The sequence below is a fragment of the Balaenoptera physalus genome (genome assembly GCF_965194825.1).
Source record: "Balaenoptera physalus genome assembly, chromosome: 20".
In the NCBI taxonomy this organism is placed as follows: domain Eukaryota; kingdom Metazoa; phylum Chordata; class Mammalia; order Artiodactyla; family Balaenopteridae; genus Balaenoptera; species Balaenoptera physalus.
The window spans coordinates 10,005,638-10,027,677 of NC_138901.1; the positions used below are offsets into that span (position 1 = coordinate 10,005,638).

At 53.9% G+C, this 22,040-nt stretch overlaps 1 protein-coding gene and 1 long non-coding RNA gene across 4 annotated transcripts in view; one reads left to right on the top strand and one right to left on the bottom strand.

Moving 5' to 3' along the window:
• The window catches only part of LOC309650967, a 356,435-nt gene that overhangs the window by 299,546 nt on the left and 34,849 nt on the right, over window positions 1-22,040 (top strand). The window lies entirely within an intron of this gene.
• Window positions 5,484-21,915, bottom strand: CANT1 (calcium activated nucleotidase 1). Of its 3 annotated transcripts, none has more exons than XM_082443009.1 (4): window positions 21,799-21,915; window positions 10,644-11,296; window positions 8,613-8,816; window positions 5,484-7,765 (listed from the first exon to the last, which is right to left on the bottom strand). In XM_082443009.1, the coding sequence occupies exons 2-4, from the start codon at window positions 11,272-11,274 to the stop codon at window positions 7,395-7,397; spliced, it is 1,206 nt and encodes a 401-aa protein (XP_082299135.1). In that variant the 5' UTR covers window positions 11,275-11,296; window positions 21,799-21,915; the 3' UTR covers window positions 5,484-7,394. The 3 variants fall into 3 exon arrangements, with proteins under 3 accessions (XP_082299135.1, XP_082299136.1, XP_082299137.1); XM_082443010.1 differs by lacking the exon at window positions 21,799-21,915 and adding an exon at window positions 16,768-16,909; XM_082443011.1 differs by lacking the exon at window positions 8,613-8,816.

The following is a 22,040-nucleotide window of genomic DNA, read 5'->3' on the forward strand; positions in this document are numbered from 1 at the left end:
ACGGAACGCTGCCTGTAACGCTAACCTCGAGGTAGCCGGCACTGCTGTAAACTTCAGACAGGACCCATTCAATCCTCCCAACCTCTACGGGAAGTAGCTGCTCTTATTAACTCTTTAATAGATGAGAAAACGGAAGTGCAGAGAGGGGAATCCCAACCAGCTACACAGCTGGGAGCGGGAAAGCTGGGATTCCGACCCACACTTTTTTTTCTTTTTTAAAAAATTGGCTTGAGGGACTTCCCTGTTGGCGCAGTGGTTGGGAGTCCTCTTGCCCACGCAGGCAACACGGGTTCGGTCCCTGGTCCGGGAGGATCCCCCATGCCGCGGAGCGGCTGGGCCCGTGCGCTACAGCTACTGGGCCTGCCCTCTGGAGCCCGTGAGCCACAACTCCTGAGCCTGCGTGCTGCGGCTGCCGAAGCCCGCGCACCTGGAGCCCGTGCTCCGCGGCGAGAGGGGCCGCCGCCATGAGAGGCCCGTGCACCACAACGAGAAGTAGCCCCCGCTCGCTGCAACTAGAGAAAGCCCGTGTGCAGCAACGAAGACCCAACGCAGCCAAAAATAAATACATTTATAGAAAGAAAAATTGGCTTGAGATCTAATAATTTACACACAATAAAGTGCATCGATTTAATGAGTTTTGTCAAATGTATACAGATGGTAACCATGACAATCATAATATAGAAGACATTCTCATCATCCCCAAATGTTCTCTTATGCCTTTGCTGACAATCCCCTCTGCCAGCCCCCAACCCTGGCAGCCGGGGATCTGCTTACTGCCACTGCAGCTCTGCGTGTCCTAGAATTTCATATAAATGGAAACACACAACATATAACCTTTAACTTAGCACATGCTTTTGAGATGTCACTGAGAATATCAGTAATTGGTTCTTTTCTCGTGAGTAGTAGCCCACTGTGTGGATAGACCTCAATCTGTTTCTGCACTTATGCATTGATGGACATTTGGGTCACTCCCAGTTTTGGACTACACTCACCTCCCCACCGCCCCCTTATCCGAGGCTTTGCTTTCTGCAGTTTCAGTTATCCGTGGTAAACTGCAGTCCAAAAATATTACATGGAAAATTCCAGAAATTAACAATTCGTGAGTTTTAAATTGTGCACTGTTCTGAGTAGTGTGATGAAATCTTGCGCCGTCCCCCGTGGGACGTGCATCATCCCTTCATCCAGTGTATCCCACCTGTTAGTTAGTAGCCGGCGTCGTTATCAGATCGACCGTCCAGATATCACAGTGCTTGTGTTCAAGCAACTCTTATTTTACTTAATAATGGTCCCAGAGCACAAGAGTAGTATGTTGGCAGCTCGGATATTCTCTTACTGTGCCTAATTTATAAATTAAACTTAATCATAGGTAGGTATATATAGGAAAAGACAGTATATATGGGGTTTGATACTATCCACAGTTTCAGGCGTCCAATGGGGTGTTGGAGAGTATCCCCTGCAGAAAAAGGCGGGGCTGCTGTATTACAAATAAAGCTGTTAGGAACATTTGGAGACAAGTCTTTGTGTGAACATAAGTTTTTATTTCTTTTGTGTAGGGATAAGATTACTGGGTCGTACGGTAGGTAAATGTTTAACTTTTTAAGAAACTGTCAAACTGTTTTCCAAAGTGGCTGAACCATTTTGCAACCCTACTAGCAATTTCTATGATGGTTCCGGTAGCTTTAAATCCTCACCACTACTTGGTATTGCCAGTCTTTTCAGTTTTATCCATTCTGGTGGGTGTGTAGTGGAATCTTACTGTGGTTTTAATGACTCATGATGTGGAGCATCTTTTTTTTTTTTTTTTTTTTTTATATTTATTTTTGGCTGCGTTGGGTCTTCATTTCCATGCGAGGGCTTTCTCTAGTTGCGGCAAGCGGGGACCACTCTTCATCGCGGTGCGCGGGCCTCTCACTATCACGGCCTCTCTTGTTGCGGAGCTCAGGCTCCAGACGCGCAGGCTCAGTAGTTGTGGCTCACAGGCCTAGTTGCTCCGCGGCATGTGGGATCCTCCCAGACCAGGGCTCGAACCCGTGTCCCCTGCATTGGCAGGCAGATTCTCAACCACTGCGCCACCAGGGAAGCCCGGAGCATCTTTTCACATGCTTGTCATTTATTCCTCCTCTTTGGTGAGGTGACGTGTCTATTTAAATCTTAAACACATTTTAAATTGGGTTGTCTTATCACTGAGTCGTATAAATTCTTTATATATTCTGGCTACGAGTCCTTTAGCGGATACACGACTTACAAATTGTTTGGAATGAAAAACTTGCCTTTTCATTTCCTTAACAGTGTCTTCTGAAAAGCAAAGATTTTGAGTTTGGAAAAAGCTCAATTTTCCATTCTTTTGGTGTCACATCTAAGAAATCTTTGCTTAACCTAAACGCACAAAGATTTTCTACTGCATAGAAATTTATAGAATTTTGTAGTTTTAGCTCTTATATTTAGGTCTATTATCTAATGTGAGTTAATTTTGTGTATGGTGGGAGATAAGGGTTTCAGTCATTTATTTCCATATAGAATAGAGTTGTCCCACCACTACTTATGGAAAGACAATCTTTTTCCCACTGAATTACCCTGGCAGCTTTGTCAAAAATCAATTGACCACACACATATGGGTTTATTTCTGGACTCTCTTCTGTTCTGACTTTATATATCTATTCTTCTTATGGCACTAATACATTTTGATGACTTACAGCCTTACATTAAGGCTCAAAGTCTGCTAGTATCAGTCCTTCAACTTTGTTTCCCTTCCTCAAAATTTGAGTCTTTCCACCCATGAAGACAGCATATTCTTTGATTTATTTGGGTCTTCTTTGATATCTTTCATCAGTGTTTTATAGTTTCAGCATATAGATCTTGCAAATATTTTGTTAGATTTATATCTAACTCATGTTTTCCGGTGCTATTATAAATGATGCTGTTTTAAAATTTTTCCATTTCCAACTGTTCACTGCAGCTGCACAGAAACAAAATTAATTTCTGTATGTGAACCGTGTATCCTTCAGCTCTGCTAAACTCAGCTGTTAGTTCTTTTTTGAAGAGTCCTTAGGGTTTTCCTATTTAGTTGATCTTGTTCTTGGTGAATAAAGATGGTTTTACTCTTTCTTCTCCAATCTAAAGACTTTTCTTTTTCTTGCCTGATTGCACTGTCTGGGACCTCGCATAGGACAGCGGGTGAATGAAAGTAACAAGCACAATGCCGGTTCCCTGGTTTGATCACTGAGCTGTGGTTAGAGGTGAGAGGCTGTCACTGGACAAAACTACATGAAGGGAACACAGCAACACTATTCTTGTTTGGCAACTTCTTTGTGGTTTAAAATGACTTTAAAATAAAAAGTTAAGCGGTGGGGGAAAAAAGTGGTGAAAGCTGACTTTCTTACCTTGTTCCCAGCCTTCGAAGGAAAGTCTCTCACCATGAAGTATGATGTTAGCTGCAGGTTTTTCACAGATGACATTTACCAGCTTAAAGAATTTCCTTTTATTTCTAGTTTGCTAAGTGTTTCTCTGCTTATTTGTTTTTAAATCGTGAACGGGTACCGGATTTTGTCAAATGTTTTTTCTGTATCTTTTGAGATTATACGTTTATTCCTTTTTCGTCTGTTAATATGGTGAATTATGTGGATTTTAGAATATTAAACTAACCTTGCATTCCGGGAATAAATCACACTTTGTCATGAAGTATTTTCATTTTTATATGATGCTGTATTCAACTGGCTAAATTTTTGCCCAGGATTTTTGCCTCTATGTTCATGAGCGACACTGTTCTATATTTTTCTTTTCTTATATTTGTCTGGTTTTGGTATCAGGTAATGGTGCTCTCACAGAATGAGTTGGGAAGTGTTCCCAATTTCCAAAATCATGAAAGATTTTGTGTTGGCTCGTTATGATTTCTTCCTTAAATGTTTGGCGCAATTTACCAGTAAAGCCAGTTGCCCTTGGAATTTTCTTTGTGTGAAGGTATTTTATTTCCACTTTACCCAAATCTTTTAACAATTTTATTAAGGTATAATTTACCTTGGAATTTACCAATTTAAAGTGCACAAGAAGACAGGATTAACATTTGTAAAGAAACTGATCTCATTTTCTTTCACGCAGTTCTGAGACGACTTTGGGAAATTTCCTTTTGCTAGTGAATCGCAGGCGTGAGTGGCAGGCAGGCACGAGTCACTGCGAGTCCAGTGTACAGCGGTTACTTAAAGACACAGTCAAGAGCCGATTTTCCGTGCCTTCCTGCTCTGTGTGCAACTAGCTCCTCATCCTGTTCCCGCCTCAGCCCCATGCGCTCTGGCTCCCCCCCGACCCCCCCGGAACTGTTCTCACAGGATCGCCAAGAACACCACATCTTCCTTGTTGCTCGGCCCGTGGACACGCTCAACCTTCTTACTTGACCTCCTGCAGAGTCTGACAGAAGGGACGAAGGAGGATGGGCACACTGCCACTTGACCCCATGCTCCCCTGGTGTCCTCCACCAGTGTAGGCCTCCCTTCCTCACCAGTCCCTTCCTTCCATGCGCCTGAGGCTTCTTCTTAGGACTTCTTAGGGCCCTGCGTGTCCTGCAGAACGATCTCATTCTTTCCTGCAGACTCATCAGACACCCTGATGACACCTGGACCAGTCTAGACCTCTCGCCGGGGCCCACCTCACTACCAGTCTTCCAGCACCTCCAACAAAATGGGTGAGCAGGTGCTAAGGAAGAGACAGGTAATTTTCTACTCCCCTCTGTGAATGGATTCACTTACTGTTTACGACAGCTCTGTGAAGTAGCTCCATTATCACCGTCCTTTCACAGTTGAGGAAGTCGAAGGACAGAGAGGTTAGATGATCTACCCACAGTCATACCGCTGGGAAGTGTCAGAGCCAGCACTGGAAACCGGGAGTAACTCAGAGCCTATATATTGTTTCTTTAGGTAAGAAGTGGATTTATTCAGAGAGAAACACACCCCACAGACAGAGTGTGGGCCATTTCAGAAGGCGAGAGTAGGCTCAGAGCCTATATTCGTTTTCTTTTTTTTAGTATTTATTTATTCATTTCTTTGGCTGTGCCGGGTCTTAGTTGCAGCACACGGCATCTTTGTTGCCACGTGCAGGACCTTAGTTACGTTATGTGGGATCTAGTTCCCTGACCGGGGATCGAACCTGGGCCCCCTGCATTGGGAGCGTAGAGTCTTAAGCACTGGACCACCGGGGAAGTCCCAGAGCCTATATTCTTAACCACTCTGACCAAAAGAGCATCTTCAGACTTGGGGAAAAGTTGGACTGGATGATTCGGTTTCCGAAAAGTCTCCTCGTCTGCAAAGGTCCATGGGTCCCTATCCTGTGAACTCCCACAGCACATCAGCCGTCCTGTGTCAAGAAGGCTTCTGGCCTGTTCCTTGCCAGGACCCCCTCTTCACCCCCACAGGGAGCGCACCCTTCGCTGAGCCCCTGTGTGAATCAGCTCTCATATCCCCTGGGGCAGCGCCAAAAGCCAACACAGACCAGGAGACAAAGAGAATACACTTTATTGTTTCCAAAACGATGGCTCCAGTAGGAAGGAACACAATCATTATGCTTACAGCAGCGAATACAGGGGGGAAAGGCTAGCTTTAAAATATCTGAAAATCACTGTGTGAAAATGGTGCTTCTGGGCACCTGAGTCTTGGATCTCAACTCAGTGACTGTCCCCAGTCCTCCAATCTTCCTAATTCCATCTTTGTATTTTTAATATCACACAGCCCTGATGTCATTCATGGATGTTTATCAAGGAGGGGTGTCAGGGAGCCCAGCTGGGCAGTCAGAAAAGACTTGGGCCTTCAGACTGTGTCCAGTGGGAGCTGAGTTCTAGAGAAACATGTCACGTTCCAAGATTTGTTTTCTGTTCTTTTGCTATTTGTTTTACAGTGGAAGAAACAGACAACCGGCACAAGAATGAGGGAGCCTTCCTGGGTTCCCTCCAAGTATCTGTATTAAAGTTTCAAAGTGGGAAAAGTCTGTGAGACAGGGGGTCCACACAGTAACAGCCAGAGCCTAAAACACAGCCCTTCCCGGCCATCACGAACCCTACATTCTCCTGAGGGGTGAGGTAGCTTCTGGGCGAGGGGCGCCGTGGGCTGATGGCAACGGCCCTTCTAGGCTCTGGTTCTGGCTGACCTCTGTCCCAAACCCTCTGCCTTTACCCTGGAGCGTGGAGAAGAGGCCACAGGTACTGAGACACAGCAAGGTTTCTGTGAAGAGTTTCCAGGAAGAAGAGGCTGAGGAGAAATAAAAGGTTAGGACAGAAACCACAGGGCCAGGCAGGCCTCATCCACAGCCTCCAGGGTAAGTGAGCCCCAGTGCCTAGGGCAGGGTGTAGGCTCGCCAGAACCCAGGGCCCCACTTGACTCAGGAAATACAAATTCAAGTCATTCATGGAAGTCTTTAAAAGGAATGGCAATTTCTGATAATTGCTAGAAAACGGCAATATATCCTTATCCTTATCTTTGTATCCTTTGACCAAGGACTTAGAAACGCTTGAAAACTTGCCTGACCAACTTGTAACTGCTTAATTACCATTTCCTTCACTGCTGGGAATGAATTTGTTAACTACAAGACTTTGTTCTGATAAGATTTGCCAATGCCATTTTATAAGAAAGGAAATTACTTTAATTAATATAAGTTAATAATAAAAACTTCAAAGTGCTACACAGCTGCAGAATTTTCCTGAAGGCAGAAAACGGGGTCGGTCACTTGAATGGAGAAGTTTGATGGGGGGGCAGATGGTGGGCCTGCGTCCCCTCTTGCAGCACTTTGGGCACCTGCAGCATTCCCGGAGGCCTGCCCTCGCTCTCACAGCCCTGTGATGTCCTGTAGCAGGACAGGTTCTTTTCCAGGGGTCTGGAGGTGTGGGTTTAATGCCCGAGGTTCACGAGGAAGGAAGAGAAGGGGGCGGCCCAGGAGCACCTAACTGGCAGGCCTGCTTCAGACTCACTGCTGTGTTCCCAGAGGGGGCACAGTGCTTGACACACAGTAGGAGCTCAAGAAATATTTATTGAACAAAAGAAGAAATGGAGAGAAAAGAAAGGTAGGTCAGATGGGAGAAAGGGCTGAATCAGAGGATGGGCCCCAAATTAAGATGCCTGCAATGACTAGCTTATACCACCAGATGGCAGTGCAGGGAAATGTCCAGCCTGCAGTCCCAGGAGGCCCGCCTCTTCCCCTCTGAGAAGCCACATCTCAGGCTGGGACTGAGCTCCCAATTCTGGAAATCTCTAAACCAGGCATACACCTCAGAGTTCCAAGGAAAGAAAAAAAAAAAAAAAGCAAAACTAAACATCACATAAAAGTGCAGTCCTCGGGTTTTTATAAAATTTGAGTCCTGACATAGCTGAAAACCATCCACCCCCCCAGCCTTGCTCATCGTCTTGATTTTTCCCAGTTTAAATGAACTCTATGCCCTCATACTTCACACTCCCGATCTTGGTCTCGGGCAGGAGGAAGCGTCCGTCGAGCGTGAAGGCCATGACGTAGGTGGCGATCTGGCCGCTGTCCTCCTCGGACTTGAGGGCCACGATGATCTGGTCATCGGTGTTGGGGATGAATTTGAAGGAGGAGAAGCCGTGCGTGGGGACCACCTCCCCCACGTGCCGGACGGAGATGTCGCCGAAGTCCTGGGCGGCACTCAGCAGCAGGTTGGTGCCCCTGCGCTCGTCGTCCTTCTCGCTGTAGCGCTCGTGGCTGGCGCGGCGCGGCAGGAAGAACCAGCGCTGCAGTGTGTCGCTCCAGCAGGCAGACTCGTGGATGAGGTAGCCTGGGGACACACAGACCGGTCACCGCCCGCCCTCCCCAGAGCCAGGGCGGCCGCGCCCCTGCACGCAGACCCGCGAGCGGCCCGGTGCCGGAGCAGCGTCTCCGTCATCTTTTCTTTAGGTTTCCATGTGCTTTTGTTCCCATCTGTCCAGAGTGATTGAGCCCGGGACAGCAGGACAGAGCCCGCGGGGCTGCGCTGAGTCTCGGCTGTGCCACCTCTCTGGCCACCCTTCCTCGCCGGCTTCCCCAGCGCTGCCGAGTAGCCGTGGCTGCGAGGTCTGTCTGCATTTCGCCTCCTTGGTGCTACTCAAGTGGCGCAAAGGAGAGCGCCAGGGGAAGAGGCACGAGGAACACGCAGGTCCGATCTGTGAAGATGGATCAGGGCGGGTGGGGAGAGGCTGCCTCGAAGCAGAAAAGTATGGGAAGTGGGCCTATCTGGGCGTGAAGCCACGTCCTCAGCCACATGTCCCAGGCCTAGAGGTGACCGGGCCGCTCTAAGCACCACCACTCCCCACTACAAACCAGGACTCTTGGAAACGAGGGCAAAGAAGCAAAGCTCTGTGCACCTGCTCCCACCACGTCAGATGCGAGGCCTGACCCCAGGGTGGCGGCCGGGAGGACGCTGTAGACGGGGCTGCTGTCTGAGCCGGCCGGGCCGTCTGTCTGGGTGAGTCGGGGTGAGAGAAAAAATGTCTCATTGGCCCCTGAGCCCAGTGGCCTGGTGGGAGCAACCGTCAGAGACAGCCGAACCGTCAAACAAGCAGGAAGCGAAGCCCATGCTCGGCAAGCAACACGCATGCTCGCAGCCACCCGTCTGCGCAGCGCCCGCTTGCGGGCCCGGCTCTCACCTGGCGGCCGGATCCCAGCAGCAGCCCGCAGGGCGTTGTAGCTGGACACCCAGTTCTCGTGGTCCACGCTGCCCCTGCAGCCCACCACCTTCACCCACTCCGGGTTCTCGTTCAGCACCTCCCCCGTGGCGGTGGTCCATTCCTTGCCCAGGCCGCCCACATACAGATGCTCGTCCTTCACAGCCAGCCACTCGGCTTTGAAGCCTGGGGACAGGGAGACAGGGGGCGGGCCTGAGGCGACGGCCAGCCCTCTGCTGGCCTGGCTCCGTGTGTCTCGTCAGGCAAGAGCAGAGAGCCCTCTGGGTCCGCAGCCTTGGGTGTCAGAGGTCACTCGGGGCGGCGACAAGAGAGCAGAGGCCAGGCCAGCCTGCTGGGAGCTCCACCCCAGAGGGTAGGCGGTTGGGATCCTCTCCTTAGCGCTGACTCCACGGCGTTCACGGGGCGCAGACGGGCGCCACCTCTGCCTGCTGCCTCCCCCTTCTCTCTCCCGGCCCTCCGGAGCCCCCGCATCTTCCTCCCAAACTCACCCCAGAAACCCTGCTGGGACCACCTGCCTCACAACCCACGTGAACCTCCTGCGCCCTGCACAGCCAGAAAGGCCCACCTTCCACTCACAAATCTCCGCGGACCCCAAGCTCCCTGTTTCTCGAGCTGTCAGCCCCGACTCAGACTACGTCCAATCCTAGGAAAGTGTAGGGAAGTGTCAGTCACACAGAACGCGCCTGCGGTCCTTGAGGCCACACCTGACACATCCCTGAGTCAACCATGTGCCAGCGGCCAGAGCTAAGTGGGGCTTGGCATGGGGGCTCACGGTAGCCACGCCAAACAGTGTGTTTGTTTCCTTAGACGGATTTACTTACTATGAGCCTAGTTTTGACGGCTGTGTGGGTGCTTTGTTCTTCTAGCATATTCTCACCTGTTCCTACACCGTGTTCTAAACTGTGCTTGCTTCCCAAATGTTTTGCAAACTTCCTGCCAGCCCGAGGAGCGGGGGCTGCAACCCTCCCTTCTAGATGCTTCTCTGCAGGCGGCTCTGGATGACGGACCACAGGGCAACCCTGAGCTCCCTTTATCCCGTTTTCCTCCCGATCCAAGGGGCAAACAGAACTACTGGATGGTGCCCTACACGCCCTGACAGCCTGAGGCAGGAAGCGGACAACAAACGTTTTCAATAAAACGGTGGCTGAGACAGTCCTGCCAACCTGCCCAGCCCTGGGCAAACATGGGAGAGATTTTTATCACCAGGAGAGGGGGAGGAAGAGGGGGAGGGGGAGGGCCTGGCAGCGGGCCCAGTGAGTTAATGTGATTCCCCCTTTGACCTCAGGTGCCTGCCGTGGAGTTTGGCTTTCTAGAAGGTGCGAACCCACCCGAGGGCACAGGCACGCACAGAAGTTGGTGTCAACTCTCCTGCCACCCTGTCCGAAGGCTCTGGGCACGCAGGCTCCCTCTCGCAGCTCTCCTATCCGCCTGCTGGCAAACAGCAGAGCAGTGGGGCACAGCCGATGCCAGAGGTCAGATGCCACTCAAGGGGTGGGGGGCGGTCACTGCTGCTCACACAGACCTTCCTTCTGCTGGGTTTTCAGAAAGGAGACGTTTGCTTTTTAATAAAGTCTTGGTTCAAAATGAGAAAATCTGATGCCCCAGCTTTAAAGGTGAGGCACGTGGAGGGTGCAGTCCCAGCGTGCTCTCAAGATGCCCTTTAGGACGCAGAAAGGAGCTGGTTCCTGGGGGCAGTGAGAACAGCAGCGGCGGAGCCCAGCCCTCCTCCTGAGAGGCCCCGCCTCCCCCGCAGGCCCCCAGCAGAAGCTCACACTCCTGGACGCAGCTTTGCTCTGAGGTCTCGGAGGCTTCCGCTCACGCTCTGGGGGCCGCAGGTCAGAGGCAGGGAGGAGACTAGATCTCCCTGACGTCCCCTCCCTCCGACCCGTGACTGCTTCACTGCACACGTGTGCAAACCAAGCCAGCTGAGGGTGACCCAGGACCTGTCCTCTAGCACCGCAACGAGCCCAGAGGACAGATGGCCCGACTGACCTTTCCCCACGGTTCCGTCGCCGTCGGACAGGATCACCCAGGGCACGGCCTTGGAGCCTTCAATCTGGTAGACAACGCCCGTCCGGTCATCCACGGAGTAGAGCTTCCCATTGAAGACAATCAGATCCGAGAGCTCCATGCCCCGCCCCTTTTCCGCCAGGTGGGACTCCAGGACCTCACGGCCTTGGTCCCACTCCACGGCCACCCTGTCCCCACTGTCCGACAGGGTCAGATAGCCCTTCTTCAGGTAACTGACCCAGGTGTTTTCCTCTTGGGCCCTTGACTCCGTGTCCAGGTCGGCAATGACAGCGATCCTGTACCGAGTCCCGCCCGGTGTCCTCTGGGGGGCTGACAGGGGGTAGGTGTCATTGTACCGGTCAGCGGGTGTCTGGCCGAGCCTCCAGTTGTGGGCATTGGGCACGGGGGGCCGGCCAGGAGGAGGGCGGTGGGCGTAGAGCAGCCAGAGGACGGCGGCACCCACGAAGGAGGGCAGGATCACCTTCCAGCGGGGGCGGAAGCGGGGGTCTGCGGCCTTGGTCATGGACGCCAGCACGGGAAGGCCCCCCACGCTGATCCGGAGGGAGTGCATAGACTCATTCCATTCCGGGGGGTCGGAGGGCTGGACGGGCATCAGACTGAAGGGCAGGCGGGACCTGCAACCCAGGGGGAAAGGAGAGAGGTCAGCGACCTGCCAGGCACAGCGCTTCCCACTTACGTGAGGGCACACGGTCTGGGGCCGCCTCAACCAGGGTAAACAGCACTGCCGCGACTCTGTGCCATTACTACTTCCTTGGCTTAAGTAAACCCCGACTCTAGCAGTATCTGTGTTTACTCTTATTCAGCAAGAAGAAAAGTCTTTCCAAAGCAATGTTATTCCATCTCCTCTATCCCAGCTTGCAAGACAGAAAGCTCGGTGAGAGAAGGTTCCGTGTAGGCTGGTGCTTTGCAATCTTGCGGGAGGGGCAGCATGTGCTGGGGGGTGGGGTGGGGGTCGGGCAGGACAGGGTAACAGAGAGAGTACAGGTCTGTATTTTAATCCAAGGTCACCTCAGCCGAGAAGCCCTCCCTGACGGCTCTGCTCCCGACGGCACCCTCCATCCCCTTCCTTGGCATCTGTCACCACCTGACATCATGTTATAGTTATCAGTTTGTTCACCTGTGTCCCCAGCTCCTAGAACAGTGCACAGTGCAGACGCGTGCTCATTGAGTGAGCTTTTACTTCCTCCTGGGTTAGGTTTCTGTAATATTCAAATATAAGTATAAAACACATTCAATCCAAACAAAAATAGTTCTGGTTTTGGCAACCTCCGTCCCCTGGCGTCTTTCTGTAATGCAAATGGCTGAGGGACCAGAGTCTGACGGGCCCTCGCCGCCTGGAGCCCAGCGTGTCAGCGAGTCAGCTCCGAGGACAGCGTGGCTCGCCACAGCCCATTCCCTGGGCGCAGCTCGAGGCACAGCTCCAGAGCTGGTTGTAGCGGCCAGGAACAGCAGCTCTTGTTCCCAGCACAGACCACGCAGCTCAGCGAGGCCACAGCGGCACCAGGCCGGCGCTGTCTCCGGGGCGGAATCAGCAGAACGCCAGCCCTCGGCCGCTCTCAGTCTCGGCCTTCAGCTGTAACTCAGTAGGTCTCAGCCTGAGAAACTTCCCTCGGGCCATGGAGCATTTTTGCCTTGGCCCCCAAAACAACCATCGGTGTGACTTTCTGTGCAGATGCTCCTCCCTCCACCAGGCAGCAGCTGGGAAGGGTGTGGGGACTCACGGGGATTTGGTGGCTCTGTGCCACCCCCCACCCTTTGCCCCCAAATGCAGAGCACGCGGCCCCGCTCCTAGGATGGAAAATCACGGCAACAGGTCCACATGGAAACCAGGCCTTCCCCTTCCCTTGCTTTTTGGACACTCTTAGGTTTCGGCCACGGGGTCAAGTGCAGAAAAGTGACTTCTAAGGAGGAAGCAAGACGCGTGGGGCCCTGCAGAACGGCCTCGGAGTCTTCCTCTCCTTCCCTGGGCACTGGCCCCCGGCTCCCCTCCTGGGAGAGGGCTCCCTCCTCCCCCAGGAAGCAGCCCCCCAAGTTGCCATGGAGCCGCAAGCTGGTCGCTGAGGACTCCGCGGGAGAAACAGGAGTCCCAGCCCCTCCTCTGGTCTCGCCAAACCGAGGCTTCAAAAGCACAGCCAGGCCAAAGCTGCCCTGTGTCCACGTCCAGCCCAGTGTCACCACTGAGCTCTCAATTCCTGCATCTCACCTCCTAGTCAGAATTCTGCCTGGATTTCTAACATGCATTCGCTCACAAATCCTCCCCACCAGGAACAGAGGTGGTGATGGAGGACGGCCATAATTGCAGTTGCCCTGGTCAAAACTTTCATTGAAACCTTGGGAGATGGAACTTTCCACCTGAACATGCTTCGACAGTAAGTTATGAACCACCACCACCTCGAAAAGCCTAGGCACAGCCCTGGTTCCCCTCCTCCGCAGCACCTGCTCCGCCAGCAGGCGCTAGCAATCCGGCCACCCGTCTCCTCCCCTTCGGCTCCCATCTGCTCTCACGGCCCCTTCTCACTGCAACCACACAGGCCGCCCTCCAGCCCCTGCTGCCACTCCCCTCCCTGACAGCCACTGGTGCCCCGCAGCCAGCGACACCTGCTATTCAAGCCAGTCCCTCTGGCCACGTCATTCCCTGCTTCGTGAGCAAACCCTCGCTACTTACACGACCCCTGCCAGCCCTCAACCCTCCCCAGCGACTGGCCACGCCAGCCTCCCTTCTGCCCCGACACACCAGCCCTCGTCCCCGAGACAGGGCTTGCCATCCTCCCGCCCCGGCTCCTGGCTCTTGGCTGTCTCGCTTTCACCTCCTCAGAATGACTTCCCTGCCCATCCTCTACCCCACAGCATCCAGTGCTGAAGGAGTGAAAAATACACCCACTTCCTGAGCAGCCCCTCAGCATCTTGCCCCTGAGCCCCACCTTGGTTACACGCAAGCCCATGGCCCTGGATCCAGCCCCTGATGGTCGAGCTGCCCCCTGGTCACAGAGCTGCAGGCGCAGTGGACACAGTGTCTGCCAGTGAAGGTGTGTCACCACTGTGATGTGGCGTCCTCACTGCCCCCGGCCAACTCTCTCTCCATTCCTGAGTCACTATCCTCACTGTCACCAGTGATCTTGTCCCATCTCCTGCCCACTGGCTCGCAGCAGAGAATCTGAGGCCACCGTCAGCAGCCAGGGGCCGGTGGAGCCCGCCCGGCCACGAGCCCTGGTCCGGGCGGAGGGCCTCCTCCTGCTGTTCAGGCTCAGTTCAGCCACGCCTGCCCTTCTGGTTCCTTCTCACAGTCTGTACTTGTCCAGATCTCCTATCCGAGTCACCGTTCCACCTCCAGATTACACTCTCAGGTACACTGAAAGCGCTCAGTATGTTAATGGATGAACGGTGAATCCATGAATCTATGAATGAATGGAGAGCCCGCCCCCACCCGGTGACACCTCTGCTCCTCCCCACCTCACCATCCTGGAACAGCGTTCACTCTCCCGTCCATGCCAGGGTCTGCCCGTGCCCCCGGAGATGACCCACCGACAGGCCTGCTCCTGGGGCCCAGCCCTGAGATCCCAGCCTGTAGGGTGTCTTGTTGCACCTCCTGCCGGCAGGCACGGGGATGTGAGTTGTGACTTGTCTGTGGTCCTCCTCCTGCCTGTCTCTTCTCAGCCCCCAAGGCTGGCTCCTTCCCTGCCACCCACCTCTTCTCCTGAATCCACACCTTCCGAGCCTGAATCTTCCCCCAGAATCCAGGCTAGGGGCCCAGCTGCCGAGCTTCCTGTGCCCGGAGCAGGTTCCCCTCAGGAATGCACTGCTGGCTGAGGGCACTCGCAGCACTCAGGGGCCATCCTCAGTCAAAATCACTCGCTTCCTCACATCCAGGCAGGTGCCAGGTCCCCTCACCCGTCAGTACCCCAGCTCTGGATTCCCACCCCCACGGCCTCTGCCCTGGTTCTGTCTCACCTTGGCCTCCTGATGACCCAGGCCATCCGGGTCCAACCTGAGTTCTGCCACTTACCGGCCGCATGACCTCAGACAAGTGCCCTGGCTTCTCTGGGCCTCCGTCTCTCCACGTGTGGACTGCGTGTGTGACGTGCTGGCTTCCCAGTGCCACGGCCGCTGGCTCAGATGCTGTAGGCCTTGGCGCTGACTGCCTGCCGCTGGCTGGCTGCTTTGTTCCTCACTTTACTAGCACCTTCGCCCACCTGCTGGGGGGGGGTGCGGCTTTGCAGGCAAAGCTGGCATAGGTGCCGGCCCATCCCTGTAAGCACCAGGCACGGCTGCAGAGTCGGTGACCTGGACAGCCTGCAAAGCTGAGAATATCCACGCTCTTTCCCCCCCAGGAACAGATCCCCAGGCTAGACCCTCCCCAATCCATCCTCCACACAACTGACAGAAAGATTTTCCTAAAAGGTGAACCTTTACTAGCCCCCAACGCCTTCCTGCTAAAGGACAAGCCCCTTAGCCTGCAGGGAAAGCCTCACCGCCTCGCGTGTGCTCCCCACGCACAGCATGCTGTCTGCGATCCCACGATCCAGCTGCCGAACCCCTGCACGGATGCCTTCTCCACCCGGCCACACGGAACCACCTAGAAGTCCCTGGCTGTCCCATGAGAGTCATGCCTCCGCTGTCCCTTCCCCCTCCTGCCCTGCGTCTATGGTGAAGTGCCCTTCCCCCACCAGTAAGCGTCCCTCCTGCGGTGGGGGGGGGGGGGCTGACACTGGTCCCAGAGGCACCCAGGCCGAATCCAAGAACCTGTGACTGTCCCCTTCTACGGCAACAGAGACTCTACAGATGAGAGCAAGTCAAGGACCTTGCGATGGGGAGATTATCCAGGTGGGCCACAAATGCGATGTGTCCTCACGGAAGGGAGACAGAGGGAGATTCGATGACTAAGAAGAGGACCACAGCCAAGAAATGCGGGGGACCCCCAGAAGCTGGAAAGAGGAGAGGACGGATTGCCCCCTGGCGCCTTCGGCGGGAGCGTGGCCTTGCCCACACCATGATTTCAGCCCAGTGAAATGACATTCAAATGGACTTCTAGCCTCCAGAACTACGAAGGCACATGTGTTGTTTTCAGCCAACAAGTTTGTGGTGCTCTCTCAGGGCAGCCCTAGAAACCAACGCACCCCCGACGTGCCTGCTGCGCCTCTGTGTGAGGCCTCTCTCTGGGCAGGGGCTCTGCCATCTGTCTGGCTGCGATCCGGTCCACAGCCTCCCGACTCGACTCTTGAGCCCAGGAGCGAAGGGGCTCTGCTCAGTCAGGTTGGCTCTCAAGACCTAAGGACACCTGGGGTTCGATCACCTTTCGTTAAATAAACAATCATTCAACTGCTCTCAGTGACAGAAGAACTCAGGCTGCCTTCCAGAAAATCCCTTTAGCTTCACCACTGGATCAAAGCCCAACCCTGGTCTCCATCCCTCCTTTAGGATCCCAAGGAATTACTTTTATTTTGTGGAAAAGAAAGTTTACAATCACATGAGTTTTCATGCCATGCCAAGGTCTGCTGGTTTATCGCCTAAAACTGATGGTGAGCTGCCTGTGGTGTCTTGCTGCTGGAAGTCTGGTGCCAAGCGAGAGCTTGTATTTTCATTAAAAAACCAAACCAAACCAAACCAAACCACAAGAACCAAGAGAAACGAGCCACTGCAGGTGAGAGGTGAAATGGACAAAGCCGTTCCCAGTAGGGCCCGGCTAAGGCTTCTCCCCCTGCCCACGCGCCTCCAAACACTAAGCAGTTCAAATGTCTGCTTTAGTGTAACAAGAAGTTTGTCAGTCCCACCACGTGCAGCATAATGGGCTGATTTTATATAACCCGGGAAACTGGAACCAAGTTGCTGCAGTAAAAAGTCACAGGCTCTTTGACCAGCCAGGCTCGCCTGTCCAGGGGGCCTGCAGCCAAGTCCTCTCCTGCTCAGAAACCCCAGGGGACTGCACCCCTGCTGGCTTCCTTCTCCATCGCCAGCCCCACTGCAACATCCACAGAAAGAAGTCGCTGGTTGTCAAGGGGCAACAACCACCCAGGAGGCTCGAGTCCTAATTTCCTCCCCGGTCCCCTCTCTTTAGGGTGGGTACCAAGAACGGCTCACTGACACTCACGCTTTTCCGGTTTCTGTCGAACCAAAACTTCCTTAGAAAACAGGCCTGAAACAGCCAGGTGTGGCGTTGGGGTCTGTCCACTTGCCAGTGGGTTCCCAGGCCCAAGGAAAGCGGTACGACCTCTTCCTGCATGTCCATCCAGGGTGACGCCACCTCCCCACCCCAGAAGCAGGAGCCCCTCCGAGGTCTGGTTACGGTTAAGAACGAGGACGGGCTCCGACACCCCTACCTCCACGGGCCATGCTTGGGCCTTTTGCCACTGGACTTAGCAGGGCTCAGACAAAAGCGGGCGGCAACTCTGGACACAGCTGAGGGCCTCTTTCTGTAGCTTCCTTTAGGAACAGGGGTGTGACAGGTGGCAGGGCAAATAGGTTTAACGACAGCTGCCAGGGCAAAACTCCTCCCCTTCAGGATCTAGGGAGGCAGGAAGCGACAGGAGGCCCCTCCCAGCTCCCTGTCGCCCAGAGCGGTGGCCACTCTCCTCCCAGCCTCTCACTCCTGCAGAGCAGCTGCCTTCCCTTCCCTGCCTCGGTCTCTGATCTGAACGGTCCCGGAGGGCGCAGCGGCATCCAGACAGCAGGCGGGCCTCAGAGTTCCCGCTCTGCTCACTGCCCAAGGGCACTTCCTGGTTAGAAAGCTAACACATATATACGGAATCTAAGGAAAAAAAAAAAAAAAAAAAAAAAGGTCATGAAGAACCTAGTGGCAAGACGGGAATAAAGACACAGACCTACTAGAGAATGGACTTGAGGATATGGGGAGGGGGAAGGGTAAGCTGGGACAAAGTGAGAGAGTGGCATGGACATATATACACTACGAAACGTAAAATGGATAGCTAGTGGGAAGCAACTGCATAGCACAGGGAGATCAGCTCAGTGCTTTGTGACCACCTAGAGGGGTGGGAGAGGGAGGGTGGGAGGGAGGGAGATGCAAGAGGGAAGACATATGGGAACATATGTACATGTATAACTGATTCACTTTGTTATAAAGCAGAAACTAACACACCATTGTAAAGCAATTATACTCCAATAAAGATGCTAAAAAAAAAAAAAAAGAGCTAATCCCGTCGACATCACTGACTCTTCAGGGCGGCCAAGACAGAGGCCAAGGGCTTCAAAGCCGCAGCGAGACAGCGTCTCAAAGGACGCGGATGATGTGTCTCAGCTCCTTGAGAATGTGACCTGATTCATGGCATTCTTCTGTTCTGGACTCGCCAAGGCTTACTATTTTGTACTTGAAAAGTCCATTTCAAATTTGGACAGGGTGGGCAGCAGAAGGAAACCAGGGAGGAAGGAAAAGGTCCCAGTAGTCCAATATGTCCTTTAGGGACTCCTGAGGTCAGGGCTGACTCTGGGTGCTACCTAACTCTGCACCTCCCCTGACTCCTCTCTTTCTCTGCAAACAGGCATTCACAACTGCTTACTGAATCCAGTTAAATACACTTTGAGATAACATAGTTTTCAGCCCTCTGTCTTGCTTTGAAGTCACTACCCAAGAGGAGTGAATGTGTTTTCTGCTGCTGCTGTAACAAATCACCGCAGACTCAGCAGCTTAAACACCACAAACTTATTTTACAGTCTTGCAGGACAGAAGTCTGACGTGGGTCTCACTAAAATCAAGGGCTGTGTCCCCTCCTGAGGGGCTGGTGGAGAATCTGCTTCCTGGCCTTTTCCAGCTTCTCACAGCCGTCCACATTTCATGGCCCCCTCCTCCACCTTCAAAGCCAGCAATACTGCATCTCTCTAGCCTTCCTGCCATCATTTCCCTCTGAAGTTCTCCTGTCTCCCTCTTCCACTTTTAAAGACCCTGTGATTACACTGGGACCACCTGAATAATCCAGGATGATTTCCCTATTTAAAGGTTGCCGGTTAACAAGCTTAATTCTATCTGCTACCTTAATCTCCCTTCGTCAGGTGATATATTTGTAGATTCTGGGGGGGGTCAGGATGTGGACACCTTGGGGGGGCATTATTCTGCCAACCACAAGGAGGGAGACAGGGAAAGAACCTCCGGCTTTTCCCAAGGGGGCAGGGCCATTCACACACGGCTCTGTCTCTGGGGCAGGCGGCAGTGTCAAGATCATCCACAGTTTGCAGTTATCCCATCACAGTAGGGCTGCGTGAGCTTCAGTTGTATCGTTAATGTCATACTTGGAGGATTTTTAGCAAAAAGTTATCTTCCCAGTTGGAAGTGAGGTCCCAAACAAAACCACACATCATTGGGGTTGCTTCCCAGAGAGCCCACAAATATGGGGACACAATCACCCCACGATCGACCTGAATCAGGGCTTGCTCCCACAGTGGAGGTGCACCTGCAAGAACCCATCTTCTCCCCCACTCTTCTCAGTGGCCAGCGTCACTGGGATTCATTCAACCCCTGGGACCCCTTGGAGCCCTTCTGGGCGGGCTCCAACCTCACCCTCACTCTCACACTGCCAGTAACCGTAGCTGTATCTGGTCTGGCCCCGTCTGCACACTGCCGTCTGGAGCCCTGCTCCGGCCTCATTCCCCACGACGCATTCTGCCGGCAGAGCACGAATGGAAGTAGGGCTCTGTTTCAGAACCTGGAGCTGTGAGTTCCACTTAATGACTGGACTTACTACAGAGAAACAAGTAGGATTCAAAAAAAAAAAAGTGTAGAAAAAGAGAAAACCGAACATCTACCCAAACAGATTTCTCTATTACCAGGATTTTTTCCTAATTGATCACCTTGGTCTAATGAAAAGGGAAATCAACATAAAAGTCCTTAAAGATCAAGATGAAAGTTTTAGATTCCCCTAATGTTGGCATTTAATAAGATCTTTCCAGGAATCTCCACAGTCCAGAGTGTTACTGGAAGGAAAAGAATAATCACTGTCTTTTTTTTTTTTTTTTCCAGTGTCCTAGGTACCACTCCACAAACGTCTGAACAATAAAGAAATGACTTCCTTATCATAGTGCAGAGTCATTTCAGGACTCTGGACCACATTCCCAGAGCTGAGATACTCTTGTTTTTGAAGGAGAAAACACTAGGGCATTTATCCACCTACCCCCCACACAGCTGCCATGAGGATGGCCACGTCGCTGCCTGGGAAGTCCCGAGACTCAGATGAAAGGGGTGTGTGTCTGCGGCAGCCTGCAAGTGCTCACCTCAAAGGCCACGTTCAGGGAGTGGGGTGGACACAGCCGCTCCGCCTGCACCCTGGGTCCCTCCTCCCTGCCTCTGTGGCTCGGGAATGCCTGGCACATGCACAGGGTGCCATCAGACTGGCATGTAAAAAATCCCTCAAGTACCAACGGCTTAAAGTCTATGACGCTGCTGTGGGCTATGAAAAAAAGGTGTGTACTACATTTGGTGAACATCTTTAGGGGGAAGATAGGAGACTTTCAGCTAACAGAAGGTATCAAACGATCAGATCATATGGTGGCGCAAAGTGTACTTGCACGCACGGGATTTCCTCCACCACCCTGTGACGTCACAGTGCCTTCTGTGAGCAGATGAGAAATTTGGATGAGAAAAAGAGTGAGAAGACAGACAATCCTGTCCCCAGACCACTGCAGTGGCCTCGTGACAGCTCCTGAACAAATCTACACTTCCCCTGAGTCCTCTCCCGAAGACACTCTCAGGACGCAGCCCCTACCAAGTGCAGAGGGAGGGGCTGGCCAGTCAGTGTGCCTCTCAGGCCGAATAGAGGGCTCATTGAGGCCGGCAGGGAGGGTCCCCCAGGGAGGCTGCTGGCTGCTCTGGGAGGCGCCCCACCATGCCCACAGGCTCAGGCTGGGCTGTTCCACTGAAAGGCTTGTGGGGTGGGGCTGGGGGCTGGAGGAGGGCCCACAGCCTAATCCAGGAAGATCTTTCTCAATCAAGCTCCTCAAAGGGAGAAGAGGGAGAGGCTGCAGAGACCCGCCCCCCCACCCCCCGGCTCCTGAAGGACTGCAGCACTGGCTTCCTTTTCATGGACCCCCTGTGACCCCACGCTTTGGTCAAGTTTTGGTCCTTACACTGAAGAGCCAGCAAGATTCAGTCGACATCAGGAGATGCACGCTCCCAAACCTACACTCTGTTGAGAACGTGGTAGGAAAAGACGTCAAGCACATACCCCGAGACAGGCAGGCAAAATGGAGCAAAAGTGCTGAGGGACGCTGGTCTCCTGGGAGGACACTCAGGTGCCTGGGAAAAGATGTGCCTGGCAGACAGAAGGGTGAGCGCAGGTGTAGGTGCCTGCCAAGCCTAGGGACATGAGGGCAAGGGAAAGGCACCAAGCGACAAGGATGGGCAAGAGGTGCCTGTCCCAGGGATGGTGCCCATCCAGGCCAGATGGAGGCTGGGAGGAGGGGAGAGGGGAGGACGCACAGTTTGGGTGCAAAAGGAAGAAAAGTGCTGAAGGGAAGGAGAGGAAGGCCTGCTGGGGTGGGGAAGGCTGGCCTGCTGCAGGTATGACAAAGTGCCTGTCAGAGAGGGGAGGGCTCCCTAACCGGTTAGGAGAGACCCTGCATAGGTCAGAGGAGCAGCAATGAAATCACAGGGGGCAGGAGAGGGTTGTTCTCAAGGATAGTTAAGCGTCAGGAAGGGAATGCATCCTTCAGGGTCAGAGGGGGTGATGTCCCACCCTAGTCAGAGCGGGGAGGTGTCCACAAGTCGGGGGTTGGGGCGGGGGCGGGGGGGAGTCTTGCAAGTCTGAGAGGGAGGATTCCTGCAGTCAGAAAGGGTAGGAGTCCTGCAGTCAGAAAGGGTAGGAGTCCTGCAGTCAGAGGGAGCAGGAGTCCCCCAGGTCAGAAGGGGTTGGAGTGCTGCCGTCAGACGGGGTAGGTATCTCATAAGTCAGAGGCGGGAGGTGTCCCGCAAGTCAGAGGAAATAAGAGTCTTACAAGTCAGAGGGAGGAGGTGTCCGCCACCAGTCGGGAGAAGAGGACAGTTTCTCAGAGTCAGAGGGAGGCGTCCCACCCCAGTCAGGGCGCAGAGGCCCCGCTCAGTCAGATGGGGAGGGAGCCTGCGGGGCCGGTGTCGGAGGCGGCGGCGGGCGCCGGCGGCCGCGGGCAGGCCGTCACTCACCCGGTGCGGGCTGGCTCCGGGGCCCGCGGGCGGCGGGGCCTCGCTGCTGGCAGTGCCGGGACCTAGCGAGCGGCCGACTTCCGCCCGGCGCGCTCGCCCCGCCTACGGGCAACACGCTCCCGGCAGCCTCTGCTCTGCGGCTGCGCGCCGGACGCCGAGCCGCCTGCTGGGAGTTGTAGTTTTTGCTGCTCAGCGAGCGGGTCCGGGAGGAGGAGCCGCCGGCCAGGGGATAGACCGGAGAG

What these genes read in the sequence shown, in the direction of transcription:
- CANT1 (XM_082443009.1), bottom strand. Translation starts at nt 11,274, where the DNA reads ATGCCCGTCCAGCCCTCCGACCCCCCGGAATGGAATGAGTCTATGCAC. An exon ending in CGACGGAACCGTGGGGAAAG is followed by an intron (nt 8,817 to 10,643) that starts GTCAGTCGGGCC and finishes CCCTGTCCCCAG; the next exon opens with GCTTCAAAGCCGAGTGGCTG. An exon ending in TGCTGGGATCCGGCCGCCAG is followed by an intron (nt 7,766 to 8,612) that starts GTGAGAGCCGGG and finishes GTGTGTCCCCAG; the next exon opens with GCTACCTCATCCACGAGTCT.